Source organism: Pseudorca crassidens, chromosome 3, assembly GCF_039906515.1.
Source record: "Pseudorca crassidens isolate mPseCra1 chromosome 3, mPseCra1.hap1, whole genome shotgun sequence".
Taxonomy (NCBI): Eukaryota; Metazoa; Chordata; class Mammalia; order Artiodactyla; family Delphinidae; genus Pseudorca; species Pseudorca crassidens.
Window position 1 is genome coordinate 169062877 of NC_090298.1, and position 27158 is coordinate 169090034.

General features: G+C 59.0%; 1 protein-coding gene and 1 long non-coding RNA gene across 5 annotated transcripts; one reads left to right on the forward strand and one right to left on the reverse strand.

Moving 5' to 3' along the window:
• Positions 1–27074, forward strand: SEMA6B (semaphorin 6B). 3 transcript variants are annotated; one of them, XM_067734117.1, is made up of 17 exons: positions 1–225; positions 15746–15895; positions 16035–16158; positions 17809–17869; positions 18031–18093; positions 18485–18586; positions 18998–19088; positions 19395–19514; positions 19994–20082; positions 21540–21757; positions 22615–22746; positions 22983–23132; positions 23537–23719; positions 23808–23954; positions 24894–24971; positions 25105–25163; positions 25579–27074. In XM_067734117.1, exons 2-17 carry the CDS (start codon positions 15775–15777, stop codon positions 26481–26483), a joined length of 2643 nt encoding a protein of 880 aa, XP_067590218.1. In that variant the 5' UTR covers positions 1–225; positions 15746–15774; the 3' UTR covers positions 26484–27074. The 3 variants fall into 3 exon arrangements, with proteins under 3 accessions (XP_067590218.1, XP_067590217.1, XP_067590216.1); XM_067734116.1 differs by lacking the exon at positions 1–225 and adding an exon at positions 13929–14168; XM_067734115.1 differs by lacking the exons at positions 1–225; positions 18485–18586.
• On the reverse strand, positions 18801–25551 carry LOC137222628 (uncharacterized). 2 transcript variants are annotated; one of them, XR_010942527.1, is made up of 5 exons: positions 24809–25551; positions 23790–23973; positions 21172–23687; positions 19385–19790; positions 18801–19202 (listed from the first exon to the last, which is right to left on the reverse strand). It is a non-coding gene; the product is annotated as an uncharacterized lncRNA (long non-coding RNA). The 2 variants fall into 2 exon arrangements; XR_010942526.1 differs by lacking the exons at positions 23790–23973; positions 24809–25551 and having other exon boundaries at positions 18801–19790; positions 21172–21544.
• Positions 27075–27158: the final 84 nt, after the last annotated feature.

The window sequence follows — 27158 nt, forward strand, 5'->3', positions numbered from 1 at the left end:
CCGACGCCAGCGCGCCGGGGGCCGGGGCTGAGCCCCCTCCCCCAGCGCAGCGCAGCGGGCCCGGGGGCGGGGAGAGCGCGCGCCCCCAGCCCCCCTCCCCACCCCGGGATGCCTGGCTGAGCCGGCCGGGCCGGGACAGGTGCGCGCACGAACCGCCCCCCCCCCACCCGCGCCCTCCCGCCCTCGAGCTCCCTCCCGCGCACTCGCGGCGGCCGCGGCTCCGAGGTAAGCGCCCCGGGGCGTCTGCAAGAGGGGGGGCTGGGGAGGCGCTATCCCGGGGGTGTCTGTCGGCACGCAGCTGGGGGCTGAATCGTTGGCTGGGGTGGCCGGGTCAGGCGCTATAATGGGGGGCCTGGGGGCCCCGCCACTGCGAGGGGAATGGATTAGGGCCGGAGAGGGGGTTTGTGGAGCTCTGTAACGGGAGGATCTGCCGGCAACGCAACTGGGGAGGGGGCTGGATTTTAGGGGGGTCGCAGTATGGAGCGATATAATGAGGGTCCAGTAACAACGCTTTCAAGGGTCTGGATTTGGGCCTGGGGCGCTGAATGAGACTCCATAATGGGGGTGTTTAATGGCACTGCAGCTGGGGGGGCCTGGATTGTTGACTGGGGGCCTGTATGTGGAGCTATAATGGGGGTTCTGTCGGCACCGCAACGGGTGGAGGTTTTGTCCGGGGGGCCGTAAGAGGCATAATAATGGGGGCTCGCGGCTGCGCCGCTGGGGAGCTGGATTTGGGCCCAGGTGGGGGTTTCAGGGCAGGCAGGGGGCCTGCTGGCCGAGGGTGGGAGGTGGTGCTGGGGGGCGGGGCCCTGGGCGCTAAGTCGAGGGCCCCCCGGGGCTGGTGCGGTGGTCCCGGCGAGGTGAGGCCCCTCCGCCCCACTCCTTGGTCCAGCCGCCGCACCTTGGGCGCCCCTGAACGAGTCCAGGGCCCGGGCCGCGGGGTAGGGGCCGCGGTGGGGGGGGAGAGTCAGCCGGTCCTGTTCCCCCCGCATGCAGTGGGAGCCCAAGGGTTCGGGGCCCCCCAAGAGCTGACAAAGGGACAAAGAAAGCGTCTCTCTCCGAGAGCGCTGGGAGGGGTGGGGGGCGCCGAGTGTGGCCCCCTCCCGTGGGCGCTGATTGGTCTCCAGGGTGGGGGTCACGTGCCCCCTGTCCCGCTCTCCCCCTCGGGGTGCCCTCCGAGTTTGGGGCACCTCCGCCCTGCTCTGCCCCTGCCCAGACGTGTAGACGCTGAAGCTGGGAGTTTTTGCAAGCGTCCTGGGGCTGGGGGCGATTCCCAGACCCTCAACCCCTGTTTGACCCTGTCTGGCTGAGGTCTTTGGCATCCTCCCCCTTGAGGCTGTCATCTTTGACTCCCAGACTGGAGGGGAACTGGGGCTTGGGGTTAGGGGATTGGGCCCTTAAGTTTTGGGGGTCTCTTTTGGGTTTAAGGAGGAAGGGGGGGACTAATGGCTGGAGCTTCAGAAAAGCCCCCCCCCCAGTTTGCAAAATTGCATTGCTTCATATTTTTCTGGGTTCCCTCAGCTTCTCAAGGGTACAGCGCACTCTCCAAAATCAAAGTTCAGTACCCCCGGGGCATCCCTCCCCTACAGACGCTGGCCAGTCCCTTTCCCATATCCTAGTAGATATGTTTTCTCTCAAGGATGAAATTTTGAAATTTTTGAATGTATCTGAGCAATTGCTGAAACTCTATTTAGACAGAGTACAGAGTGTGGGGAGAGGCTGGGAGTCATAGGTGGGGTCAGTATTCTCCTGGGAGGGGGTCCTGAGCTCTTTGGGAAGGTAGCTGTCCCTGTGGCACAGAGGACCTTGGATATTGGGTAGGTGGCAGACTGGCAGGAGACTCGTTAAACTGTAGCGTGTCCACCCTGAACTGGCCCATTCCCAAGAACAAACAGGGAGACTGAGGCCCAGAATGGGTGGAGAGGGAAGCCAGGCCTCTCCACTGCTGGGGCTGTTAGACGGGGTCAAGGGGGAAAGGAGCCTCCACACCTGCTGAAACCCAAAATGCCAGCCCAAAGGTTTCCTTGGAAACCCTGGCTCCCCACCCAGCCAACCTGGGCAGGGCAGAAATTAGACCTGGAGCTTCCAACGCCCCACCCCTCTCTAAAAAAAAAAAAAGCATCATAGAGAAGGCTGGGGCCTGAGAGGAGGGGTGCTGCTGTGTGGCCTCAGACAGGTCTCTAGCCCTCTCTGGGCTGCGATCTCCCCAGAAGGTTTTAGGACCTGAGTGGAGGGAGACAAGGCAGAGAGAGGTCCCAAGGAATACCCTGGATTTGTAACCTCTCCCTCCAGTCCCCACCTGCCTTCTGCCAGGGCTGAGCACCCATGGGGCCTAAGGGTCCTGTCGCCTCCTCTGCTTTGAGGTGAGAGCACGACTCCCAGCGGAGGTATTGAGTCACCAGGGAGGGGCCATTCACTTCTGTCCTCTGGTCAAAGAAGGTGCTGGAGATGTGAGCTGCAGGAGGGTTTGTCATCTGCAGTGGCTGCCCAGGGCTTGAGCCGAGAGTTGCTGGGGTTACCGGGGGCTGGACCAGGAAGATAGAAATCAAACTGTCCTTGCAAAGGTGACCCTGACGTCAGCTGGCGGGACAGGTAAGCTGGGTCCCCCGGGGCTGAAGGATGTGCCAGTTGCTGCCCATCTCCCGGGAAGGAGGGTGTCCCTAACTGACCCTGTGGTGTGGCCCTGTCCTGTGTGCACAGCCCTTTGCCAGGTGATGATGGGGAACCCAGAGAGGACTCAGCCAGGGTCAGGACAGGTGGAAGCAGGGATGCCAGTGCCAGCATCCCCTGCCTGGAGGAGGAGATGCTGGCACTGGCCTTGAGGGGTGAGAAGGCGGTTTTGCCAGGAGGCGGGGGGGACAGGGATCCCAGGTGGAGGGAGCAGTGGGGAAAACCACGGAGGGGTGTGTTGGGGGACTCCTGAGTGACTGGGCTATTTTAAGGGTGGGAGACAATAAGCAATGAGGCCTGAGAGGTGACAGGGGCCGCGGATGTCAAGCTGGGGAGCAGGCTTTATCCCGAGGGCAATAGGGAGCCATCGAAGATCTTAGAGCAGGGGAGGGAATGGGCCACGTTTCGGACCTTGAGCAGCCATGGGGAAGGATAGCTACCAGGAGACAGGTTTTCCAGAATGCTGGAAAAATGTTTAGGATACAGTGATTCCAAAATTCTAAGCCATTTAAGGGGCTGCAGATTCTCAGACTGATTCATCCAAGACCCAGTGGTGATTGGGGTTGACCGTGGGTGGGGCCTCATTTAGCAGAAACAGGGACACTGAGGCTCATGGCAGCCTGGGAGGGGGCCCCGGCCGCCTGCCCCACATCCCGTGGTCCAATTATCTAGGAGGCGGCTTCAGGGGACAGACCCACACGCCAGATACCCCCACCATTGTGATCGGTGTAGGTTTGGCTTGCCAGAGCCAGGGTTTGATGTGTGGCCTGAGAGGTCTGGGCCTGAGCCACATAATTCTCTCTTATTATCACAGTCGTTCATCACCTGCCCTTGAGGGATGTCCAGATGAAGTGGCAGGCATTAGAATGTGCTAAGGAGGTGACTTGGGAGGCCAAGGACCCCCTCTTCCATCTCTTTGGGCAGGGATACAGGGGTGGCCCCCTACCAGCCACCCTTGAAGCTCCTTCGCTGGCCCCAGGGTCCAAAGGTGGTAGCCCCAGGGCCTGCTGGGAGGGAAGCCCAGTCTAGTGAGGACTACATTTCCCAGGGTGCATTTTGTCCCAGGCTGAGCCTGCCTTCCAAGGGCTGACCTAGGAGAGAACTTCCCAACTGCAGGATCCCAGAGAGGATTGTGGGTACATGGGTTTTCAGGAGGGCCCGGGGGAGACCTGGTCCAGAGTGGTAGGGAAGGTCAGTCACTAAACAGATGCTCCCAGTGGCCTCTGTGTGCCTGGCCCTGGGCTGGGTGATGCTGGGATCGCAGAGAGGGAGATTTAGCTCTAGTGCCTGGTTGGCCCTCAAGGGTCTTCCAGGCTCAGGGAGGGGAAACAGGCAGACCCTGGCCCTCTTGGCTACATGGGATCAGAGTTGGGGCAAAATGGGGCTGAGGAAATCTGGCTCTTCCCAGTGGATCAGAGAAGATGCATCGAGGATGGGCATTGCCTCTAGGACCATGATGGATGTGTAGGAGTTCACCAGGGGGAAGCGACATGTTTTCTGATAGTTTCAGAACCTTCTCCCTTTCCTGAAGGCCCAGTAAGAATCCCCTGGGGCAGTTGAGACAGCCCCTCTGAATTTTTGCCTTTAGAGATTGCCACAACAGTTGGGTCAGACTTACCTGGGTTGGAATTCATCTCTTCATTCACTCATTCCCTCATGCCGCCTCTCTAAGCCTCAGTTTCCCCATCTGTGAAACATGGATGCTATTCTCTCTCCTTTAGGGTTGAACATTTAAACAAGAGGATGCAGGGAAAGTGCCAGGTCTGGACTTGTTCTTTTCTTACTCCGGAAAAAGGAATAATTTTGAAAAGCAGAAGCTTGTGGCCTCTGGTCCTGATCTCATTGAGAGCTGTGGGGTCTTTGCTCTCATTTCATGAGTTGACAGATATTTAATGACTGCCTACTATGTGCCAGGTGCTGGGAACCCAGCAATGACCAAGGCAGAACAGGCCCTGTCCTTGCGAAGCTCACATTAGATGGGAACATGGACACTAACTCAGGAAAGAAAGTGAATCGAGTATAACAAGTGCCCCAAGGAATGACACTGAGAAGGGCGGGGCTGTTTTAGCTGATGATGTCAGGGAGGGTGTCTCTGAGGAGGTGGTGTTTGAGCTGAGACCTGGAAAATGAAAAGAAGCCAGTCATGCAGAGAACTGGAAGAGCCTTCCGGGCAGAGGGCACAGCCCATGCAAAGGCCCTGGGGCAGGACCATGCACGGTGTGTTGGAGGAACAGTGAGGAGGCCCCTGTGTCTGGAGCAGAGGGAGTGAGGGGGAGAGAGGGAGGAGGGGAGGGCAGGGAGTGGACGGCGCAGGTCATGCAGGTCCCTGTGGGCCACAGGGAGGACTTGGACTTTTATCCCAGTGAGGTGGGAGCCCTGGAGGACTCTGGGCAGAGGAGAGGCGGGGCCTGACTTAAGTGCTCACAGGCGCCTTTTGGCTGCTGCAGGGAGCAGACTGTGGGCAGCAAGGGCCAGAGCTGGGGGACCAGGGTGGAGGCGTCTGCGCTGGTCCAGATGAACCATGATGGGGGCCAGCCAGGGTGAGGCAGTAGAGAAGAAAAGAAGTGGGTGGATCAGGATAGATTTTGGACTTACTAGATGTGGGGGACTGACAGCCCCTTTCTCTGGGGGCACATAGTGCTAAGGTTAAGAGTGTGGTGTCTGGACCATATGGCCTGGGTTCAAAAACCAGTCTGGCCTTTTCCTAGCTGTGCAACCTTGGGCATATTACTTGCCTACTCTGGGCTGCCTGCAATTCCTCACCTTTAAAATGGGGAGGAAACCCCTCCTACCTACCCCACCAGTACTTTCTGCAAAGCCCTTTGCACAGGGCTTGGAACACAATAGGAGCTCTATAAATGTTTGCTGTTATTTCCCTTTGAATGCCTAAGTCCCAGGGTCTGGGAAGAAATGAGGCACAGATTGGGGTTGCAAATTCCCCGAGGTCACCCAGCAGAACGGGGGCCCCTGTCCCCTCGCCGTTTTGCTCCATTGATGCACAGTTCTCACGCCCCGGCCCCCAGAACCCACGTCACTCTGCCAGCATCTCCACCATTCCTGAGCCCTGACTCACCAGGACTTGTGGTCCTCTAGGACCCCAGGACCCATTTCCCGCCTTTGTCTTCTTCAAGTTCATCGCCAGGTCTTCCGTTCCCAGCAGCACTTGGCAGGGCCCCGCCTGCCTCCCGCCCAGCATCGCTCAGCGGTGTCCCCCTCCAGACCTGCCTTTCTGGTCTCATCCCACTTGGGGATCCCTGTGGCCTCCCAGACAGGGCCTCTAGAGAGGGACAGTGACTGGGGGACTTCTGGTTGGGAGGATCAGCCTCGGGGAGAGGAGGGCTCCCAGAATCCCAAGTGAGAGGGGCCGGGCTCACCATCTTCTGCTTCCTCCAGATTGAGGACCCCAAGGGCAGGGACCAGATCTGTTTGCCCTCCCTACAGTGGAGCCCCCTAGAGCCGAGCCTTACTCCCCTCTGTCTCCCAAAGCTGGGTCCCAAGAGCAGCACCCTGCTCTTCTGTGTTTCCTCCAAATTGTGGTTGAGACCAGGGTACGTTTGCCCCCAGGCCGGCTCAGGGCCCCCCACTTGGGAATCTGTGGGCTCCTGACCCCCAACTCCCAGCACCATCCCAGATTCCCTAGGAGCCCCCAGCCCCCTCGAGTGGCTCCCTCCCAGGCCCCCTAATTACCCGCTGGGTATAAATGACACTTCAATTTCCTCGGAATGGTCGCCGCATCACCAAGAAAGAAGCGCCCCCCTTCCCCATTCCTAATTACAAGTTGCTGCTTCCGATTTGCCTCCTGGCAGCCCAATTTCCAAACAGTGATTAAAATTAATTACCCAGGAGTGCCCCCTGTCTGTCTGGCTGGGAGCCCCGGGGACCTGTCCATGTCCCCCACTCAAGGTCCTGCTTCTGACACCTGGTCTCCCCACTGGCTCTCTGAGTGGCCTGGCACTGGGGCAGCCTCTCTCTGGGTCTCTGCTTGCGTATCTGCAAGATGTGCAATTAGGCTGTGCAGCCTCGTTGACAGATGGCACATTGTGGGCACTCGGTAAATGACAGTAAGAGGCAGTTTAGCCACGTGGCCTGGGTTCGAATCCCAACTACACCCTTCTGTGCTGTGAGACCTTGGCCAAGTGTCTTAACCTCTCTGAGCCTGAGTTTTTCCCTCTGTGAAATGGGGATAATGGTGCTGGTCACTGCCTCATAGGGTTGGCGTGGGCAGGAAACCAGTTCAAACATGTGAAAGTCTTGGTCGAGCAGCTGGCACACAGTAGGGGCTTCATCAAATTTTAGCTTAAATCCCTGCCCTGCTGGGCTGCTGTGGGGTGCACCGGGGAGTCGACTCGGGTACTCTGAGCACCATCCTCTTTAAACGAGATGCTCAGCATTAATTGGGTGCTTACTGCATGCCCGGCTCTGTGCATGGTCCCAGTCAGGGCTGAATCCCCGGCCATGTTGGCACACGGTAGGTGCTCAGGAAGTCTGGAATAAACAGATCTTTGTAGCTCTTTCATAAATTGGATCTTTTTGTGGGACATTCATTCAGCCGGTATTTGTTGAGTGCCTACTGTGCACCAGACCCCTTGCCCCCGTGGAGCCAATGTTCTCATCCCTGATTTACAGAGGCAGAAGCAAACCCAGAGAGGGGAAGGACGTAACCCTGGGCCGCACAGCAGTCAATAGTTTATTAAGCACCTACTATCTGGAGCTTATTTACCCATCATGATAACCCGTTGGGGATGGTTATCGTGCTCAAGTCACTGATGGGGAAGCTGAGGTTCCGGGAACCGAGAACACAGGGAGGAAGGCTGAGGACCAGGAGGATGTGCTGGCCGCCTCCCAGGCTGGGGAGGGATGAGTTAACCAGCGTGGTGCGAACGTTGCGGAGCGAGGGAGCCCCTCTCCTCAGCGCCCCCGTGGCCTGGGCCCCAAGGGACTCCCTCTGGCTACTCTGCCAAGTTCCTAGACAGCCCCAGAGCCCGGCTGGGCTGCGCTGGGGGCAACTGAGGCAGGTGGAGGAGGCAGCTGTAAGCAGAGCTGGTAACTAGACCTGGACGACGCAGGGGCCCGGCTGCCTCGCCAGGTTACTCGATCCCCTTGGGGACGCCGGGCCCCGGAGCTGGAATCCTGGGGCGGCTGGGCTGACAGGAGCTCCTTCCATGGAACTGGAGACGGGCATCCCGCCCCCATCCTTACCATGGCAGATGGAGAAACAGGGGCTCCGAGCCTGGCCTCGGGTCACTGAGTCACCTGCTGTGGTATGGAGAGGCCCAGAGAGGGCAAGCTGCTGGCCCAAGGTCACCCAGCAAGGTCATTTCACAGAGAGTAAACACGTGTGCCAGGCCCTGTTCTAGCGCCTTATTTTACAGATGAGAAAATTGAGGCTCTATGTCTTGTCTGGAAAAGGGGGAAAGTCCCAGGGCTCCTCTCTTATGATATGGCAGCCTCCCCGCCCATCGGCATCTTCTTGCTGTTCCTCTGATGGTTCCAGCCTCCAGGGCTTTGCCTTTTCAGTTCCCTCTCCAGGAGCTCCCCTGACCACCAGCCAAAGCAGCCCCTTTGCCATCACTCTCCATCATTCTCTGCATTTTCATCTTCAGGCTTCGATATTATTGTCAGAAGCTGAGTTCTGTTTTCTGGTAATGCGTGTACCCCTCTCTCCCCACTGGACTGGGAACCCCCCAAAGGCAGGGCTTTGCAACTGTCTTGGCCATCACTGCGGCCCCATGCTGGGAACAGTGTCTGGCACACAACTGGTGCTCAGTAATTGCTCATCCAATGAGTGAATGAATAGCTTCCAATTTGGGGTACAAAGAGCCAGAGTTGGTCACAGATGCTCCCAAGTTGGTGAGGTTGGGTGGAGCTGAGGGCGGGGTCATGGCTGGGGGAGCCCGGGGAAACGGAGCTCCCCAGGGAAGGCAGTTAGAGAAGGCTTCCTGGAGGAGGGGGCATCCCCTGTGTAGACTTTTTTTGGGGGGGAGGGGGCTGCACCTCACGGCATGCGGAACTGCCCCGATCAGGGATCTAACCTATGCCCCTGCCATGGAAGCATGGAGTCTTAAACACTGGACTACCAGGGAAGTCCCGGGACTCAGCATTTATAACCGCTCCCAAGTGAGGCTGCTGCTGCTGGTGGTCCGAGGACCATATTTGAAGTAACAGAGGGTCTAAGAGGACCCTTTGAGAGTGTGACATTGGACCCCAGGTGGGAGGTGGGTGGGAGGGAAGGGGTTGCTAGAGTCCAGGGAGTGGGGGTGGAGACCTGAAATAAGGAGGGAGCCATGTGGGTATCTGAGAGAAAAGGCTTTCAGGAGTGAGGAACAGCCCGTGCAAAGGCCCTGGGGCAGGACCGGGCCTGGTGTGCTGGAGGAACAGTGAGGAGGCTCACGTGTCTGGAGCAGAGTGAACGAGGGGGAGAGAGGAAGGAGAGGACGGCAGGGAGGGGACAGGGCAGGTCGCGCAGGGTCTTGTTGGCCCCAGGAGGACTTGGATTTTTACTGGGAGGGAGGTGGGAGCCTTGGAGGGCTGTGGGCAGAGGAGGGGCGGGGCCTGACTCGGGTGCTCACGCGCGCCCTCTGGTGGCGGCTGCGGGGAGGACAGACTTCGGGGATGAAGGGTGGGAGCTGTGGACCGGGTGGAGGGGACCGTGGGGTCCGGGCAGGAGATGCTGGGGGCCGACCAGGGAACAGACTAGAGAGGGGTGAGAATTCTGGATGAATTTGGAAGACCCCACAGGACTTGCTGGCATTGGATGTGAGGGTGAGAAAAGAAGGGGCCGGTGCTGAAGGGAGCTGGTGGGGGTGTGACTCCCAGGTGGGGCCTGAACCATTAGCGGAGACAGGGAGCCTGTCCGTCAATAGATCAATTTGGTCTATGCGTTCAGCACCATTCCGGTGAAAATCCCAACATGTTTTATGTTTTATGTTATTTGTTTTGGAACTTACCAGCTGATCCTAAAATGTATGCTGAAGCCCTGGGGTAGCCCAGGTAGCCCTGGCCAGGTGGGAAAAAATGTTCCAGAAGGAAATTTGAACTTTTGACGAAGTTAGAGTAGCTAAGGCCATATGGTACCTGGGAAGGTCGATGGGAGGGCGAAGCCAGGTGGCCTGGGGGGAGTTTCCATCCCTGCCTCAGTTTCCTCATCTGTATAGTGGGACTGTACCAAGGCTTGGAGTGATGGTTGGGAGGTCAGGCAGAGAGGCCGTGCCACAGCGCGAGCTCTCCCGGCTGGGGGTGGACCTCTGTCTCTTTATGACCGTCCCTCCCACCCCCATGTTCATGGATGCACGTCTCCAGGGCTGCAGGCAGGCAGACACATGGGTGCCCTGCACGCCAAGGGGTGCACACGCTGGCCACGCAGCCCCGGGGTTGGGAGGTAGTGCGGCTCCCAGTGACCAGGTGCCAGGGCCGGCGGTGGGGCCACTTCCAGGCAGGTGGGCGCCGGACAGCTGCTGGCAGAGACGCCTCGAGTTTCATGGAGAGAAGCAGATGGTCTTGGAGGGGTGGGAGAGGTGCCACCTCTCCGATAACCCCAGGTCAGGGGGTAAACTGAGGCCAGGGGCAGTGGGTTGGCCCCGACGTGACCCAGACTCCCCCAAAGAGCATGTGGGGTTCAGCTCTGCATGATTGTCAAACTAACAAATGTCGATTGAGCGGGTTTCAGTCTTGGCTCCACTGTTTCCATTTGGGCAAGTGACTTCGCCTCTCTATGCCTCAGTTTCCTCATCTGTGTAAGGGGCACAGCACCCACCTCTCCGATGTGTTGTGCGGATCAAATGAGTTCATTTAAGTCCTTAGGACGGTGCCTGGCACATCCCAAGTGCTTGGTGTTTGCTACTTTTATTCTTTATTGAGCTTCTACTGAATGCCAGGCCTTATGCTGGGCAGTGGGGACACAGTGGTGGCCAAGACAGACTCAGTCCCGCCCTCTCGGGGAGCTCAGAGTCCAGTGGGGAAGATGAACGGTTAACCAGGCATTTGGAAGATAGGGTGAGCAGGGCCCTCCGGCACAGGCAGGCAGGAGCCCAGAGGAAGTCAATCCGGGCTGATCTGGGGAGTCTTCCTGGAGGAGATGTCTGAGACCTGACGAGCGAGCGTGTTCACCAGGTTACTGGGAGCAGGAGGAAGGTGTTCCAAGCAGAGGGAACAGCATGTGCAGATCCTCAGAGGTGGAGATGGAAGGGAGGGGACTTCATTTCAAGGGCACTGGGGAGCCATAGAAGGGTTTAGAGCAGACGTTCTCAGCTGGGGGTGGTTTTGCCTCCCAAGGGATACTGGGCGGTGTTTGGGGACATTTTTGGTTGTCGCAATTGAGGGATGCTCCTGGCATCGAGTGGGTGGGGGCCAGGAATACTGCTCCACACCTGGCAGCGCCCAGAACCTCCCCACCCCAAAGAATGACCTGGCCCTGAATGTCAGCAGTGCCGAAGGGGAGAGACCCTGGTTTAGATCAGGGAAGAAACAAGTGAGATTTGGGTTCTGGAAAGATTCCTTTGCTACCTTGAGGAGGATACTGAAGGGGCGGGACTGGAAGCCAGGGGACCAGGTAGGGGGTGGGAGCTGGGCTCTGGGGCCCTCAGGGCAGGGGAGGGACTGGGAGGCCGACACTCTTGTCTTTGGCTCAGGAACAATGGGGCTGGTAAGAAAAGCCCAGTTTGGGTTTCAGGGTTCCCAGGGTGGTTCTGAGGGGCTGGGGGCAGCTGTGGACAGAGGGAGGACAAGAACAGCTTTCTAGCCCCGAGTTGCTGCATCACAAAGTTATGAAAACCAGGAGAAAAAATGAGCCGTGAGGTCCCATCCCGAACTGGGGCCTCAGTCTTCCCATCCGTGAACTGGGTGTTAAATAACTGCTGGCCTCACTGGGTTGAGGGATGGCGGAACGGGTGATTATCAATCTTGCCGTGACCATTCGTACGCTCAACCCCCAGGAGCAAAATCCTGGTAGCAGAGAGCCCTGGGTTCAGTCCAGCTGCTACATCCTCTCTGGTGGGTCATGGCCCCTCAATCAGTCCCTCAGTTTCCCCATCTGCCAAATGGACTGAATGTTATACCAACCGTACTAGAGCCATCAGGGGTCTCCGTGAAGCAATTCCTGGAAACCACCCAGCCCGGCCTCTGGTACTCAATATACCAACAGCAACAACAATAATAATTAGCATTTACTGAGCACCTGCAGCATGCCAGGCACTTTGCTAACACCAACCACAGGCCTGTGAGGTCAATACTGTTACTATGCCCATTTCACAGATGAGTAAACTGAGGCCCAGAGGGGTGGAGTGACCTGTTCAGGGTCACACAGCATGTACATAGCAGAGCTGGGATTTGAACACTTATGGCCTTGGAGCCCCTCCGCTCACCACAATGCTGCATGGCCCACGAGTGGAAGCTGTTGTCCTGAAGTTTCTGAAGTTAAAAATTATTCTGGGGGGCTTCCCTGGTGGCGCAGTGGTTGAGAGTCCTTCTGCCGATGCGGGGGACGCGGGTTCGTGCCCCGGTCCAGGAGGATCCCACGTGTCGCGGAGCGGCTGGGCCCGTGGGCCGTGGCCGCTGAGCCTGCGCGTCCGGGGCCTGTGCTCCGCAGCGGGAGGGGCCCTGGCAGTGAGAGGCCCGCGTACCAAAGGAAGGGGAAAAAAAAAATTATTCTGATAAGACATGGGGTAAAAGGCACAGAGCACCACCTCACACCCATTAGGATGGCTGCTATCAAAAAACAGAAAATAGTGTTGGCAGGAGAAATTGGAACGCATGCGCAATGCCAGTGGGGATGTAAAACGGTGCAGCCGCTTTGGAAAAGAGCGTGGCAGTTCCTCCAAAAGTTAAGCGTAGAATCACCATACGATCCAGCAATTCCACGCCTGCACATACACCCAAAAGAATTGAGCGCAGGGTCTCAAAGACCCGTTCACAACATAGCCAAAAGGTGGAAGCAGCCCCAGTGTCCATCAGCCGGCGAATGGATAAATAAAATGTGGTCTATCCACACAGTGGAATATTACTGAGCCTTAAAAAGTCAAGGTATTCTGACACTCATTACAACATGGATGAACCTTGAGGACATGATGCTCAGTGACATAAGCCAGACACAAAAGGACAAATACTGTCTGATTCTACTTGTGTGAGGTCCCTGGAGGAGTCACAGCCATAGAGACAGAAAGTAGATGGTGGGGGCCAGGGGCTGGGGGAGGGGTGGGGAGTCAGTGTTTCATGGGAACAGAGTTTCAGTTTGGGAAGATGAGAAAGTTCTGGAGGTGGATGGTGGGGATGGTTGCACAAGAATGTGAATATACTTAGTGCCACTTAAAAATGTTTAAGATGGGGCTTCCCTGGTGGCGCAGTGATTGAGAGTCCGCCTGCCGAAGCAGGGGACACGGGTTCGTGCCCCGGTCCGGGAAGATCCCACATGCCGCAGAGCGGCTGGGCCCATGAGCCATGGCCGCTGAGCCTGCGCGTCCGGAGCCTGTGCTCTGCAACAGGAGAGGCCACAACAGTGAGAGGCCCACATACCAAAAAAAAAAAAAAAAAATGGTTAAGATGGCAAACTTTGTTAAACATTTTACCACAATGTTAAAAAAAATGTTTAGGGACTTCCCTGGTGGTGCAGTGGTTAGGAATCCACCTGCCAATGCAGGGGACACAGGTTCAAGCCCTGGTCCAGGAAGATCTCACATGCCGCGGAACACCTAAGCCTGTGCACCACAACTACTGAGCCTGTGCTCTAGAGCCCACGAGCCATAACTACTGAGCCCACGCACCGCAACTACTGAAGCCCACGCAGCTAGAGCCCGTGCTCTGCAACAAGAGAAGCCACCGCAATTAGTAGCCTGCGCACCGCAAGGAAGAAACCCCCGCTCGCCGCAACTAGAGAAAGCCCAGCACCCAGCAACGAAGACCCAACGCAGCCAAAAATAAATAAGTAAATAAATAAATCTTAAAAAAAAAAAAGAAGGCACAGAGCAGACAGAACACCAGAGGCGGGGTGCCCCGGCAGGTGTTGTAAGGAGGAAGCTTGTAGGCTGGGGTAGGCAGCAGCGGGGCTGGTGATCCCGTTGTGGGTCTTGAATGCAGTGTCTGGGGCCTGGCTCGGGGGTCGCTGGGAGCCACGGGACGTTGCTAAGCAGGGGAGGAGCCGGGGAAGGAAACTCTTAAGGAAGTAGAGCCAGATCCGCGCACACGTGAGATCCTGGCGTCCGCTGAGTCACAAATCCTGGAAGTTCAGGGTCACAGAGAGGAAACTTCGCTGTTCCACGCAAGGCCTTCCTGTTTTTTGGCCCTGAATCCTCAGAGGCAGGCGTTCCAGGGCCAAAGTTCCCGCCTCGCGTCCACCTCCACGGGTTCGGGATCCCCGCACCCCAAGGCTGGGGCAGGGCTCGGAGATGTACCTGCTGCTCAGACGGGGAAACTGAGGCACGGGGCTTGCCCAGAGGCTGCGAGTGTCTTCTTGGGGCCTCCGGACTGCACTCCTTCTGGGAGGGGCGTGGAGGGCTGGGTTCCAGAGGGTGAGTTCTGTTCACACCGCCCACCAGATCATCACTTGGGACGGGTGGGGGATGGTCTCCACTCTACACACCTGGAAGTTTCTCCAAATTCCCTTGAGCGGGAGCGGGAAACAGGCCCCCTGAAGAGGTCGTGAGGCTCCTGTCACAGAGGTATTCCAGGAAAGGACAGAAAGGCTGTTATCGGGAAGGAAGTCAGACTTACCGGGGCCTCTGAGGTCCCTGGCCAGCTAGCATATTCTGCTATTCTAAAGTACTGCAGTTCCCAGATTGTGTTTTATAAAATTCCAAGAGCCTTCGAATTTTTGGTTTTTGAGACTTTCATTTTAAGGTTTTTGTGTTTTAACTCTAAGAATTCTTTTTTTTAAAATTAATTTATTTATTCATTTATTTAATTTTTGGCTGCATTGGGTCTTCGCTGCTGCACGTGGGCTTTCTCTAGTTGCGGCAAGCGGGGGCTACTCTTCGTTGCGGTGCGTGGGCTTCTCATTGCAGTGGCTTCTCTTGTTGCGGAGCACGGGCTCTAGGCGGACGGGCTTCAGTAGTTGTGGCACACGGGCTCTAGAACGCAGGCTCAGTAGTCGTGGCGCACGGGCTTAGTTGCTCCGCGGCATGTGGGATCTTCCCATACCAGGGTTCGAACCCTTGTCCCCTGCATTGGCAGGCAGATTCTTAACCACTGCGCCACCAGGGAAGCCCCAGTTCTAAGAATTCTTAAAACATATGTTTTGAGGTTGAAGTTTTTATAAATACATGTTTTGAAATGTTTATCTATTTTTTAAAAATAAATTTATTTATTTATTTATTTTTGGCTGTGTTGGGTCTTCGTTGCTGCACACGGGCTTTCTCTAATTGCAGTGAGCAGGGGCTACTCTTCGTTGCGGTGCACAGGCTTCTCATTGCGGTGGCTTCTCTTGTTGCGGAGCACGGGCTCTAAGCACGCGGGCTTCAGTAGTTGCAGCACGTGGGCTCAGTAGTTATGGTTCGTGGGCTCTAGAGCCCAGGCTCAGGAGTTGTGGCGCTCGGGCTTAGTTGCTCCGCGGCATGTGGGATCTTCCCGGACCAGGGCTCGAACCCGTGTCCCCTGCATTGGGAGGCGGATTTTTTTTTTTTTAACATCTTTATTAGAGTATAATTGCTTTACAATGGTGGTGTTAGTTTCTGCTTTATAATAAAGTGAATCAGTTATACATATACATATGTCCCCATATCTCTTCCCTCTTGGGGAGGCGGATTCTTAACCACTGCGCCACAAGGGAAGTCCCTGTTTATCTATTATTATTATTAATTTTTAATTTAAAATCATTTAATTTTTTAAATATTCTCGTGATTATCCTTTTGTTGTTAGAAACTGTTTCCTGAGCTTTCACTAAAATGTGGTCAGAAAGTTGTTCTGGTAATTAATAAGTGCTGGTGTTATTGTTGTTGCCATGATTGTTGTTATTTTTAAATGATTACCCCCCAATGGGGAATTTTTCTGGAAATCGAAGGTCCCCGCCGCCGCGGCTCTCGAGCCCCCTCTGCTGGCAGCAATGGGGACTGCAAGCCACACGGCTCACCGCATGGCCCCTCGCTCGCAGGTGTCACCTCCTGTCGCCCTGACCTCGCCATGCGGACCCCGCGAGCGCCCCCTCCCCGCCCGGCCCTACTGCTCCTGCTGCTGCTACTGGGAGGCTCCCACGGCCTCTTCCCCGAGGAGCCGCCGCCACTCAGCGTGGCCCCCAGGGACTGTGAGTGGGGGGCCTGGAGAGGGGGAGTCCCGAGGGAGGGTCTTGCTCCCCAGCTGGATCTGCTGCCCCCTCCCCCGGGGGCTCACCAGGCCAGGCTCACCCTGGCCCTGAATCACACCCCTCCTCGTCCTCTCCCCAGACCTGAACCACTATCCCGTGTTCGTGGGCAGCGGGCCAGGACACCTGACCCCCGCAGAGGGCACCGACGATCTCAACATCCAGCGGGTTCTGCGGGTCAACAGGACGCTCTTCATCGGGGACAGGTACGAGGGACTGTCGGGCAGAGCGTGCAGGGTGAGGTGTGGGGGAGTAGGTGGTAGCATTTTAGGGAGGTTTGCATGCTGGGGCCTGTTGTTTGGCTGGAGTGTGAATGTGTGTCCCTGGGGTGGGATTTTTAAGGGTGCTGAACTCTGGGTGTGGTTGGAGCCCAGAGCTTGCTATGATGTGTTACCAGGTAGGGACAGCTGTTTGGTCAAAATTCACTGGGTGCTAGAGGGGGTGCTGAAGTGGCCCCAAAGGCTTTTCTGAGAAGGTGATATTTGAGTTGAGAACTGCTGAGGAGCCAGCTATAAGGAAATCTGAGGGAGAGGGAGAAGTCAGGGCATAGGACACAGCCCGTGCAAAAGTCCTGGGGCCGGACTCTGCCTGGCATGGTGGAGGGATAGCAAGGAGGCCCGTGTGGCTGGAGCAGAGTGAGTGAGGGGGAGAGAGGGAGGAGGGGAGGGCAGGGAGGGGACGGGGCAGGGAGAGCAGGGCCTTGTGGGCTGTAGGGGAGGACCTGGGCTTTTACCCCCAAGGGAGGTGGGACCCTGGAGGGCTGTGGGCAGAGGAGGGGCAGGACCTGACTCAGGTGCTCACAGGTGCCCTCTGGTGGCGGCTGGGGGAGGACAGACTGTACTGGTGAGGGCAGGAGCCACTAGACTAGGGCAGAGGGGACAATGCTGGTCCAGGTGGGCAGTAATGAGGGCTGAACTAGGGTGGTGGTCATAGAGGATGTGAGAAGTGGGTGAACCCTCGCTAGATACTGAAGGCAGAGGTGACATACTGGCAGGGAAGGAGAAGGGAGTTGAAGGTGACTCCCACGTCGTGGGGATAGAGTTGCCTCAGCCGAGATGGTGGACAGGGCGGGAGCAGATTTGGGGGATGGTCGGGTGCCGTGTGGCCAAGCTGAGTGTGAGACAGAGTATGAGACACCTTTGAGCCCCCTCGTGGAGACCTTGAGGGTTAGCTGGACCCCAAATCTGGAGCTCAGGGGAGGCCCTGGCTGGAGACAGGACTGTGGGTGTCATCCAGGCAGAGACGTGGTTCCAGCCCTGAGAGTGGACAAGGCGGCCCAGGAGGGGTATGGATGGGGGAGGGAAGAGGCCAGAGGACCCAGGTGTGGGCCCACCAGGGAGAGAGGAAGGGCCCGGAGAGGTGGGAGGGAAGCCAGGAGAGTGCAGGGTCCAAGAACCCAGTGAGGATGGAGTTCCCAGGACGAGGGTGGACTGGCCGGGGGAGACGCTGTGGAGAGGGGGAGGAGGACAGAGAAGTGACCGCTGGACTTAACAGGGGCCAGTGACCTTGATTAGGGCAGTTTCTGTGGCATGGGGGGAGCGCTGAGAGCCTGGGAGAGACTGAGGGGTGCTGAGACGGGGACAGCGAATGTAAAGGCATCAGACAGTGCGTTGTGTTGGGTGTAGGCCATGGGGTGTGTGAGCGTGAGGTGGCGTGGTAAGGCATGTGGGGTGTGCCAGAACCCGTGGCTCACTTTAGGGCACGAGGAGGCGTGTCAGGGCATGCACATGCGGAGCTGCACGTGGCAGAGGCGCTGGCACGCCCCTGTTTGGCACGTGTTGGCCTCACGTCTGCTGTCAGAATAGTGGGCGGGGAGGGGAGGCTCTCCGATCTCATTAACTACACCCCTCCTCTAGGGACAACCTGTACCGGGTGGAGCTGGAGCCCCCCACGTCCATGGAGCTGCGGTACCAGCGGGTGAGGAGGGGGTGCAGGAGGGAGGGGAGGGGGCAATTCTTGGGGCTCCCGCCAGGGGGCCCGGACACTGAGCTGGGGAGCAAGGTGGATTCGGGCCTCCCTAGCAGGGTTCCTAGGGCTGTCAAGGACCCCGCTCACCTCACCAGCTCTCTGTGTCCCAGAAGCTGACCTGGCGCTCCAACCCCAGCGACATCAACGTGTGTCGGATGAAGGGCAAGCAGGAGGTAAGTGGGCCCTGGCCACGCCTCCAACCACGCCCCAATCCGTCCTGGCCACCCCCCCCAGGGCAAATCTTCTGCTTTCATTCTATGCCAGGGCCCTGGTGTTGCCATGGCTAATCCCAGAGCCTGGCCACAACCCCAAGGTGGTCCTCTGTCGTGGCCGTGCCCTTAGCCCTCGTCTTGCCATAGCTCCACCCCTTCAAGTGCCCTATTTCCCTGTCTGGGCCCCTGCCTTAGTCATGGCCTCGCCCCCAGCCGAGTCCTAGTTTAGCCCCCTGATTTTGCCATGCCCACATCCCTGGCCCCTCCTTGCAGGCCCCGCCTCTTTCCTGACCCCGCCCACACCCGTGACCACACCCACCCTGGCTTCTCTCTTCCCGCCGCCCCAATCCAGGGCGAGTGTCGAAATTTTGTAAAGGTGCTTCTACTTCGGGACGAATCCACCCTCTTCGTGTGTGGTTCCAATGCCTTCAACCCCGTGTGTGCCAACTACAGCGTGAGTCACCGCTCTTCGAAGCCCTGACTGCCCCAGGTTCAACCTCCACGCCTTTGCTCACTGGCCCTCCACTGGTCATGCCCTATCCCCAGGCCACATCATCTCCTACAGGAAGCCTTACTGGATATGCCCTCCCAGACCCCTCACCCGGAGCTCCAGAGGAGTCTTCCAAAGGAGGCCTGTACAGGCTGCAGCAACTTAAACTACAAACCAGTTATAGGATGAATTAGGATCGATTCAGACCCATTTATTACAGATCAGTAAATTGAGTCCCAGAGAGGTTAAATGACTGACCAAGTCACACAACATCCAAGGTGGCGCCAGGAGTCCCCTTGGAGGGGGTGGCTGGGGGAGCCAGGGGCTGCTAGGTATAGACAGGAGCTCTGTCACTCAGTCCCTGTCCCCCCGCAGATGGACACACTGCAGCCCCTCGGGGACAACATCAGTGGCATGGCCCGCTGCCCATACGACCCCAAACACGCCAATGTTGCCCTCTTCTCTGGTGAGTGCCCCCAACTCTGACCATCTGATGGGGCCCCAGTCCACAGCAAGACATGGCATTTTCCACTCGTGGAGTCAGGTCATTTAGAAGATGGCTGGGAGACCATCTCTCCAGCTATGAAACAGGCAGAATCTCAAGGGCAGGGCTCAGCCGAGGTTGGGGATGAGCTGAGGAGTTGGGGCTCAGCCCGGGGCTTAGGGCTCACTTAGGCTCAGGGCTCAGTCTTGAAGTCAAGTTTTGACCCACCCAGCCTCCGGCCTCTATGATCTAATCTCTCACCTGCCTCCCCGACTCACCCCCATCCAGAAGGGATGCTCTTCACAGCCACCGTTACCGACTTCCTAGCCATCGACGCTGTCATCTACCGCAGCCTCGGGGACCGGCCCACTCTGCGCACCGTGAAACACGACTCCAAGTGGTTCAAAGGTGGGGCGATAGGGGCAGACCTGGTAGGGCTGACATTCATCAAATTCCCCCACCAGAATAACAGTCCCAGAGGAGACAGGCAGGGAGCTCCCATCTCATCTTTGGAACCTACTAGCCTCTTTGAAGATAAAGTTAGAAGAAAGATTTAAGTTGGATCTAAAGTAGAGCCTGCTGGAAATGGGTGGCTTAGCAACCTGAAGTGGGACAGCGTGAGCGGTATGGTAGGAGCTCAGCTCAACACGTGAAGGAGGAAGGTGACAAAACAGTAGACGTTGTCTGTGGAAAGAAGACACGGTGATTTCTGACACCTACTCCCTCCAAAAAACCCCCAAAACTTTGGTCTCTTTTATTTTGCCCGGGTAATCAGCTTATATTCCCCCCTTCACTGTAAAAGGAGCCACCCAGGCTACTGTGTTCCCAGCCCCAGAAACTCCCTTTCTCCTGTCACGGGCTGAGTTCTGACCCCTCGTCTCCTACAGAGCCCTACTTTGTCCACGTGTTGGAGTGGGGCAGCCACATCTACTTTTTCTTCCGGGAGATCGCAATGGAGTTTAACTACCTGGAAAAGGTAGGGCCCTATTTCCCCTCCCGAAGAGGCCCAGGCAGTGGGGCACGCAGCTGAGAGGCTCTGATCTCGGGAAGTGGGGAGCAGAGGTGGTTCCGTGAAACTCCGCCTGGGGCGAGAGAGTCCCTCTGGTCCTCAGGGCCCTCCACTCTAGCCGGGTCCAGGCCCCTGGGGCTTGAAGACATTTCTGGAGCAGCCCTGGGTGAGGGTCCCGGGTCTGAAGTCAGATACACCCCTGATTCCAGTCCCAGTGCCATTGCTGTTCACCTGTCCACCCACCCATCTACCATCATTTATCCATCCTTCCTCGACGGCCCATCTGTCTGCCCACTCACTCTCCCACTCAGCCGCCCTCTCACCTACCCACCTATCTGTCCTTCAGCCCACCCACACTTCCAATCAAACCACTTATCTATCCATCCGCCCACCCCCTGACTCAGCCATCCTCCATCCATCCGTCCACTCATCTACCCTTCCATGCACCTATATATCCATCCACCCACCTCCCACTCATTGACTTCTTTATCCATTCATACACCTACCTGTCCATTCATTCATACACCTAACCATCCATTGAGCTATCCTCCTACTGATCAGCTCATCCATCTACCATCCATCTCTCCACCTACCTGCCCACCCCTCTATAATCCAATTATCTATCCCATCTCCTCCTCATCACCTGTTCATCCACTCCATTCAACCTTCTATCCACCCATCCACTGATCTGTCATTACCTCCTTCATCTGCCTTTCCATCCAGCCATTCATCCATTCCCCTACCCATCTCTCCACTCATCCACACTCACATCCATCTGTCCACCCATCCATCCTTTCATCCATCCATCCACCCACCCATTCATCTACCCATCTATCCATTCATGCAGACTCACACCCATTTACTCATCCAACCATCCAGCCAGCCACCCATCCATCCACACACCCATTCATCCATCAGTTGATTATCTCCTTCTTCCTTATCTTCACTGTCCATCACTGTGTCCTTCAAATTCATCCATCCATCCACTGATCCATCCATACATCCATCCCATCCCTCAATCCACGGAGACATTTAAGTGCACAGACTGCCACTTACTACTAGTGTGACCTTGGGCCTCGGTCACTTTCCTTTCGCTGTGCCTCAGTTTCCCCTCTGTACCCCGGGGATATCAGTAGGCCCTCCTCTGTAGAGCTTTGGGAGGAACATGAGAGATGAGGAGGATAAAGTGCCTGGCACTTAATGAGTGATCTGTAAGTGGAAGCGATGATGATTATGCTTGTCCATTTCGCTGGGGAATCTGGTGCTCAGGGGGCTAAGGTGACTGGCTGGGGCACCCACAGTGACCCACGGCCAGGCTCCTGCATCCCATCCTGGGTAGCGGGCAGTGCGACCTGCGGGCAGGCCTTGTGGAACACAGGGCTCAGCCCCCGCCCGCCCCCCCCCCCCGCCTGCTGATGTGCCAGGTGGTGGTGTCCCGTGTGGCCCGGGTGTGCAAGAATGACGTGGGCGGCTCCCCTCGCGTGCTGGAGAAGCAGTGGACGTCGTTCCTGAAGGCACGGCTCAACTGCTCGGTGCCAGGGGACTCCCACTTCTACTTCAACGTGCTGCGGGCCGTCACGGGCGTGGTCAGCCTGGGGGGCCGGCCCGTGGTCCTTGCTGTTTTCTCCACGCCCAGCAACAGGTCAGCGGGCACCGTCGGGAGCAGACTGGGACCACCGGGTGGGCACGGGCGGAGAGTTCCCATGTTACCTCACCACATATCCCCTGGGTCCTGCACTGGGTAAGATTTGACTCCCAGGAGGCCTCGGCCCCAGGCCAGGGGGCACCAAGCCAGACACTGACCCTCCGAGGCCCTTTGGCCAGAACTTGGCAGATGGGGGTAGGGGGGCGTCCCCATCCTCTGCCTTTGGAGGAGGGGTCGGGGAGGGCTTTCTGGAGGAGGCATCAATGGTTGTGAGATGGAAGAAGCGGGAAGAGCATTCCAAGTTGGAAGAACAGCCTGTGCAAAAGCCCTGAGGCTGCAATGAGCTTGCTATGTTTAAACCATAGGGAGGAGGCCCGTGTGGCTGGCTTGGAGGGAAGTAAGGGGGAGAGCGGAGGATATGAGGGCAGGGAGGTGATGGGCTGTGGGGAGGAGCCTGGATTTTATCCTGAGAGCACTAGGGAGCCATGGGAGAGTAAGGAGCAGAAGAGGGACCAGGTCAGGTTTGCATTTTTGGAAAACTACCTGGGGAATGGGTTGAAAGGGAGCAAGGGTGGCACCTGGGAGACTGGATATGCAGGCAAGTGACAAGGCGGGGCCTGGACACGGGTAGCTGTGGAGGGGCTGAACTACGATCCAGTCTGAGAACTGTTCAGCAGGTGAAGTGACTGGACTGGATGGGGGGTGGGGGGGCAGCAACCTCTGGCCCAGGGAACTGAACATGTGACAGCTCCGGAGGACAAACACTCCTCCACCTGCTTGCCCAGGGCAGTCCCCCACCCCCACCCCACCCCTGGCCAGGCTCACTGCTCCCTTTCATCTGCCCCCACCCACAGCATCCCCGGCTCGGCCGTCTGCGCCTTTGACATGACACAGGTGGCTGCCGTATTTGAGGGCCGCTTCCGTGAGCAGAAGTCCCCTGAGTCCATCTGGACACCCGTGCCGGAGGACCAGGTGCCACGGCCCCGGTGAGAGCCCCCTCGACCCTGAGACAGGTGCCTGGGTAGGATCCTGACCCTGGACCAAGGGCTTGGACTTCCAGGCAGTTAGTTATTTTAATAGCTGTTGCCGAGTTCAGCTGTACCCATTATGCAGGTGGGGAAAACCGAGGCCCTTTGGGCAGGGCAGCAGGTCCCCTGGTGAATCAGAGCCCCTATGTGGGGGCCTCCATGTCCACCCTGACCACCCCCTCGTCCCCACCCAGGCCCGGGTGCTGTGCAGCTCCCGGCATGCAGTACAACGCCTCCAGCGCCTTCCCGGACGAAATCCTCAACTTCGTCAAGACACACCCCCTGATGGACGAGGCAGTGCCCTCACTGGGCCACGCACCATGGATTGTTCGGACTCTGATGCGGTCAGTCCCTACACGGGGCCGGGGTCCTGGTGGCCGGGCTGGGTGGGAAGGAGAGCCCTGGCCAGGGTGGTGGGCAAGGAGGGAGGCACAGGGCCAACTTCGGACATGAGGGAGAAGCCAGACACTCAAGACAGCTGGGCATGAGGCTCCGGGGATGCCCAGAAAGAGGGAGAAACAGAGAGAGGGAGAGAGAGACCATCTGACACAAAGAGATGTTGGGAGACAGGGAGAGAGACAGGCAGGCCCAGGTAGGAGTCGGGTTTGGGGGGGTGTTTCTCTCCATGATGTGCCCCCTTGGAGCCACGCCCATGTCCACCTTGCCGGGCGTGGGTGGTGTCTCTGAGTGCGCCCAGGACCCCAGGGGGCTGGGAGGCAGCCTGACCTCTGCCCAATCCTGGCCCCAGGTACCAGCTGACGCGAGTGGCCGTGGACGTGGGCGCCGGCCCCTGGGGCAACCAGACTGTCGTCTTCCTGGGTTCTGAGGCGGGCACTGTCCTCAAGTTCCTTGTCTGGCCCAACGCCAGTGCCTCGGGCACCACCGGGCCCAGTGTCTTCCTGGAGGAGTTTGAGACTTACCGGCCGGACAGGTGAGGCCGGGCAGAGGTCAAGGGACAGGGCCAGTGGGCAGGGAGATAGGGCGTGCCCCTTGAGTCTTACCAATCTGCTCACCCCCAGGTGTGGACGCTCTGGGGGTGGCGAGACAGGGCAGCGGCTGCTGAGCCTGGAGCTGGATGCGGCCTCGGGTGGCCTGCTGGCGGCCTTCCCCCGCTGTGTGGTCCGAGTGCCCGTGGCGCGCTGCCAGCAATACTCAGGATGCATGAAGTGAGTACTCCTGGGCCAACTGTGGGCAGGGGAAGTGAGGGGAGGTGAGCATGGGAAGAGGGAGAGAGTCAAGTTCAAGTCCAGGCCCCAACAGCATCCTGACTCACTGAACGATGAGCAGGGCAGAGGGCAGAACATGTGCAAAGGCCCTGGGGCAGGACTGGGCCTGGTGTGTTGGCGGAACAGAGAGGGGGCCTGTATAGCTGGAACAAAATGAGCGAGGGGGAGAGAGGGAGGAGGGGAGGTCAGGGAGGGGACGGGGCCGGGGGTGGGTCGTGCAGGGTCTGTGGGCTGTGGGGAGGACTTGGGCTCCTTCCCCCACCCCTGGAGTGAGGTGGGAGCCCTGGAGGTCTATGGGCAGAGCAGGATGGGATGTGAGTGACATTTCTAAGAGCATCAGGAGCAGAAGCTGGGGACCAGGGAGACAGCTGTTTGTCTGCCTCTAAAATGGGTGGGAGGGACGTCCCTGGGGGTCCAGTGGTTAAGAATCCGCCTTCCAATGCAGGGGACATGCGTTCAGGCCCTGATCGGGGAACTAAGATCCCACATGCCGCGTGGCACAGCCAGAAAAGAAAATTAAATAAATAAAATGGGTGGGAAGATCACATGCAGATAAAACACTGGCACATCTCTGGACTCACAGCGTGCCCTCCACACACTGGAGAGCACCTGACCCTGTGCCCGCCGACTTGGCAATAATGATGCCATAGCACACACCCAAAGCACAGACTCAGGGGCAAGCCTGCCTGGGCTCCAACCCTGGCTCTGTCCCCTGGGCAAAAGTAAACTTTCCTGAGCCTCAGTTTTCTCATCTGTAAAATGGGGAAGAAATAGCCCCCACCGCTAAGACATACCTTGAGAACTCCCAGAGTTGACAGTAAGAGGTGCCTCAGAAGGGGCTGTGGTTGATCTGCTCTCCGGGTCCCTTGTCTGCTCCAGGAACTGTATTGGCAGTCAGGACCCCTACTGCGGCTGGGCCCCGGATGGCTCCTGCATCTTCCTCAGCCCCGGCACCAGGTACTGGGGACAAGGGAGGTGGGGGGCGGGTATGTGACCCACGTGATGATCGGGAGTTCCCCCCGCCCCCAACCACAGCTCTGTGCGAGAGGTTTCTGCTGACTGCGCCTCTCTGCTCCCCTGCCCTCATCAGAGCCAACTTTGAGCAAGACGTGTCCGGGGCCAGCACCTCAGGCTTAGGGGACTGCACAGGTAAGCGAGGGAGAGGGGAGGAGGCCTGGGGACTCGGAGTCCTGGTCCTCCAGGGTTCTCACATCCTCTGCCGCCCATGCCCAACGCGAGGGCGGGGGGGCGGTACTGGCTACCGTCAGGGCTTGGGAAGGGCAGGGGGCCCCACTTCCAGGTAGGGAGGTGGGAAAAGGACCGACAGATGGCGAGGGGGCGCTGGGGACCGCAGAGAGAGAGGCCAGGAGACAGATGGGCAGACAAACTTTAAGACAGATGCCAGGGGACAAAGAGATGGGCAGACGGGCGTTGAAAGGGTCAGAGAGGCGCCACGAAGCAGAGAAGCAGACAGACGTTGAGTGCGTAGGCCAGCCGGAGGCCGCGAGAGGTGCGCAGGGGACCGTCCCCGGCCGGGCCCCTCACACGCCGCCCTCCCGGCCAGGACTCCTGGGGGCCAGCCTCTCGGAGGAGCGCGCCGGGTTGGTGTCGGTGAACCTGCTGGTGACGTCGTCGGTGGCGGCCTTCGTGGTGGGCGCCGTGGTGTCCGGCTTCAGCGTGGGCTGGTACGTGGGGCTCCGCGAGCGGCGCGAGCTGGCCCGCCGCAAGGACAAGGAGGCCATCCTGGCGCACGGGGGCGGCGAGGCCGTGCTGAGCGTGAGCCGCCTGGGCGAGCGCCGGGCGGGCGGCGCCGGGGGCCGGGCCGGGGGCGGCGGCGGGCCCGGGGTTCCCCCCGAGGCTCTGCTGGCGCCCCTGATGCAGAACGGGTGGGCCAAGGCCACGCTGCTGCAGGGCGGCTCCCACGACCTGGACTCGGGGCTGCTGCCCACGCCCGAGCAGACGCCGCTGCCCCAGAAGCGCCTGCCCACCCCGCACCCGCACGCCCTGGGCCCCCGCGCCTGGGAGCACGGCCATACGCTGCTCACGGCCTCCCTCTCATCCTCCCTCCTGCTGCTGGCCCCTGCCCGCGCCCCCGAGCCGCCCCCCGCGCCCGGCGAGCCGGCCCCCGACGCCCGCCTCTTCGTCGCGCGGCCCGGCCGCGCCTCCCACGGCGACTTCCCGCTCACCCCCCACGCCAGCCCGGACCGCCGGCGGGTGGTGTCGGCGCCCACGGGCCCCTCGGACCCGAGCTCCGCCGCCGACGGCCTCCCTCGGCCCTGGAGCCCACCGCCCACCGGCAGCCTCCGGAGGCCGGGCGCGCACGCCCCGCCCGCCGCCGCGCTGCGCCGCACGCACACGATCAACAGCGGCGAGGCCCGGCCCCGCGGCCGCCACGCCCGGCCCGGCACGGACTTGGCCCACCTCCTCTCGTACGGGGGCCCGGACAGGACTGCGCCCCCCGTGCCCTAGGCCGGGGCCGCGCGCCTCGGCGGTGCCAGCCACGGGAACCAGGAGCGAGAGACCGGGCCAGCTCCGAGTGGGTGCTCAGACCCCCGGCCCAGCCGCGCGGGGTGGGGGGCGCCCTCCGCCGCCCGGAAGCACAAGGGGCTCGACTCCCCGCCCCGCCGCTCCCCGGGGCCGCAGGACCCTGAGGCGGTCTGGGGCAGGCGGGCGGGCGGGCGGAATGTGCTGTGGATTTGAGGTTGACCTTCTGCGCGTGGATTTTTGGTTTGTTTTCCAATTTGCGTTTCTTTTGCAGTTTTCTAACCAATTGCACAACTCCGTTCTCGGGGTGGCGGCCGGGGGCTTGGCGGTGGGAAGGGGAGGGGGCACATCTGCAGACCCCAGCTCCCCCCCCCCGCCCCACCCAGAGGTCCCTCCTCGACCCGGCCCCCGGCATGTATGTATGTATGTGTGTGTGTGTGTGTGTGTGTGTGCGCGCGTGCATGCCGTGTCCGTGTGCAAGGGGCCGGGAAGGGGAGGGAGGCGTGCGCGTGTGCCCGCGGGCTGCTGCGGCGTGTGCGTGGGGGCGGCCACGTGCGGTGTGTGTGTCTGTGTGCGAGCGTGGAGGCCCCAGCGGCCTGGGCGTTGGCTGAGCCGATGCCGGGGCTTCCAGAAAGCCGGGGGCCTCCAAGGTGCCGGTTA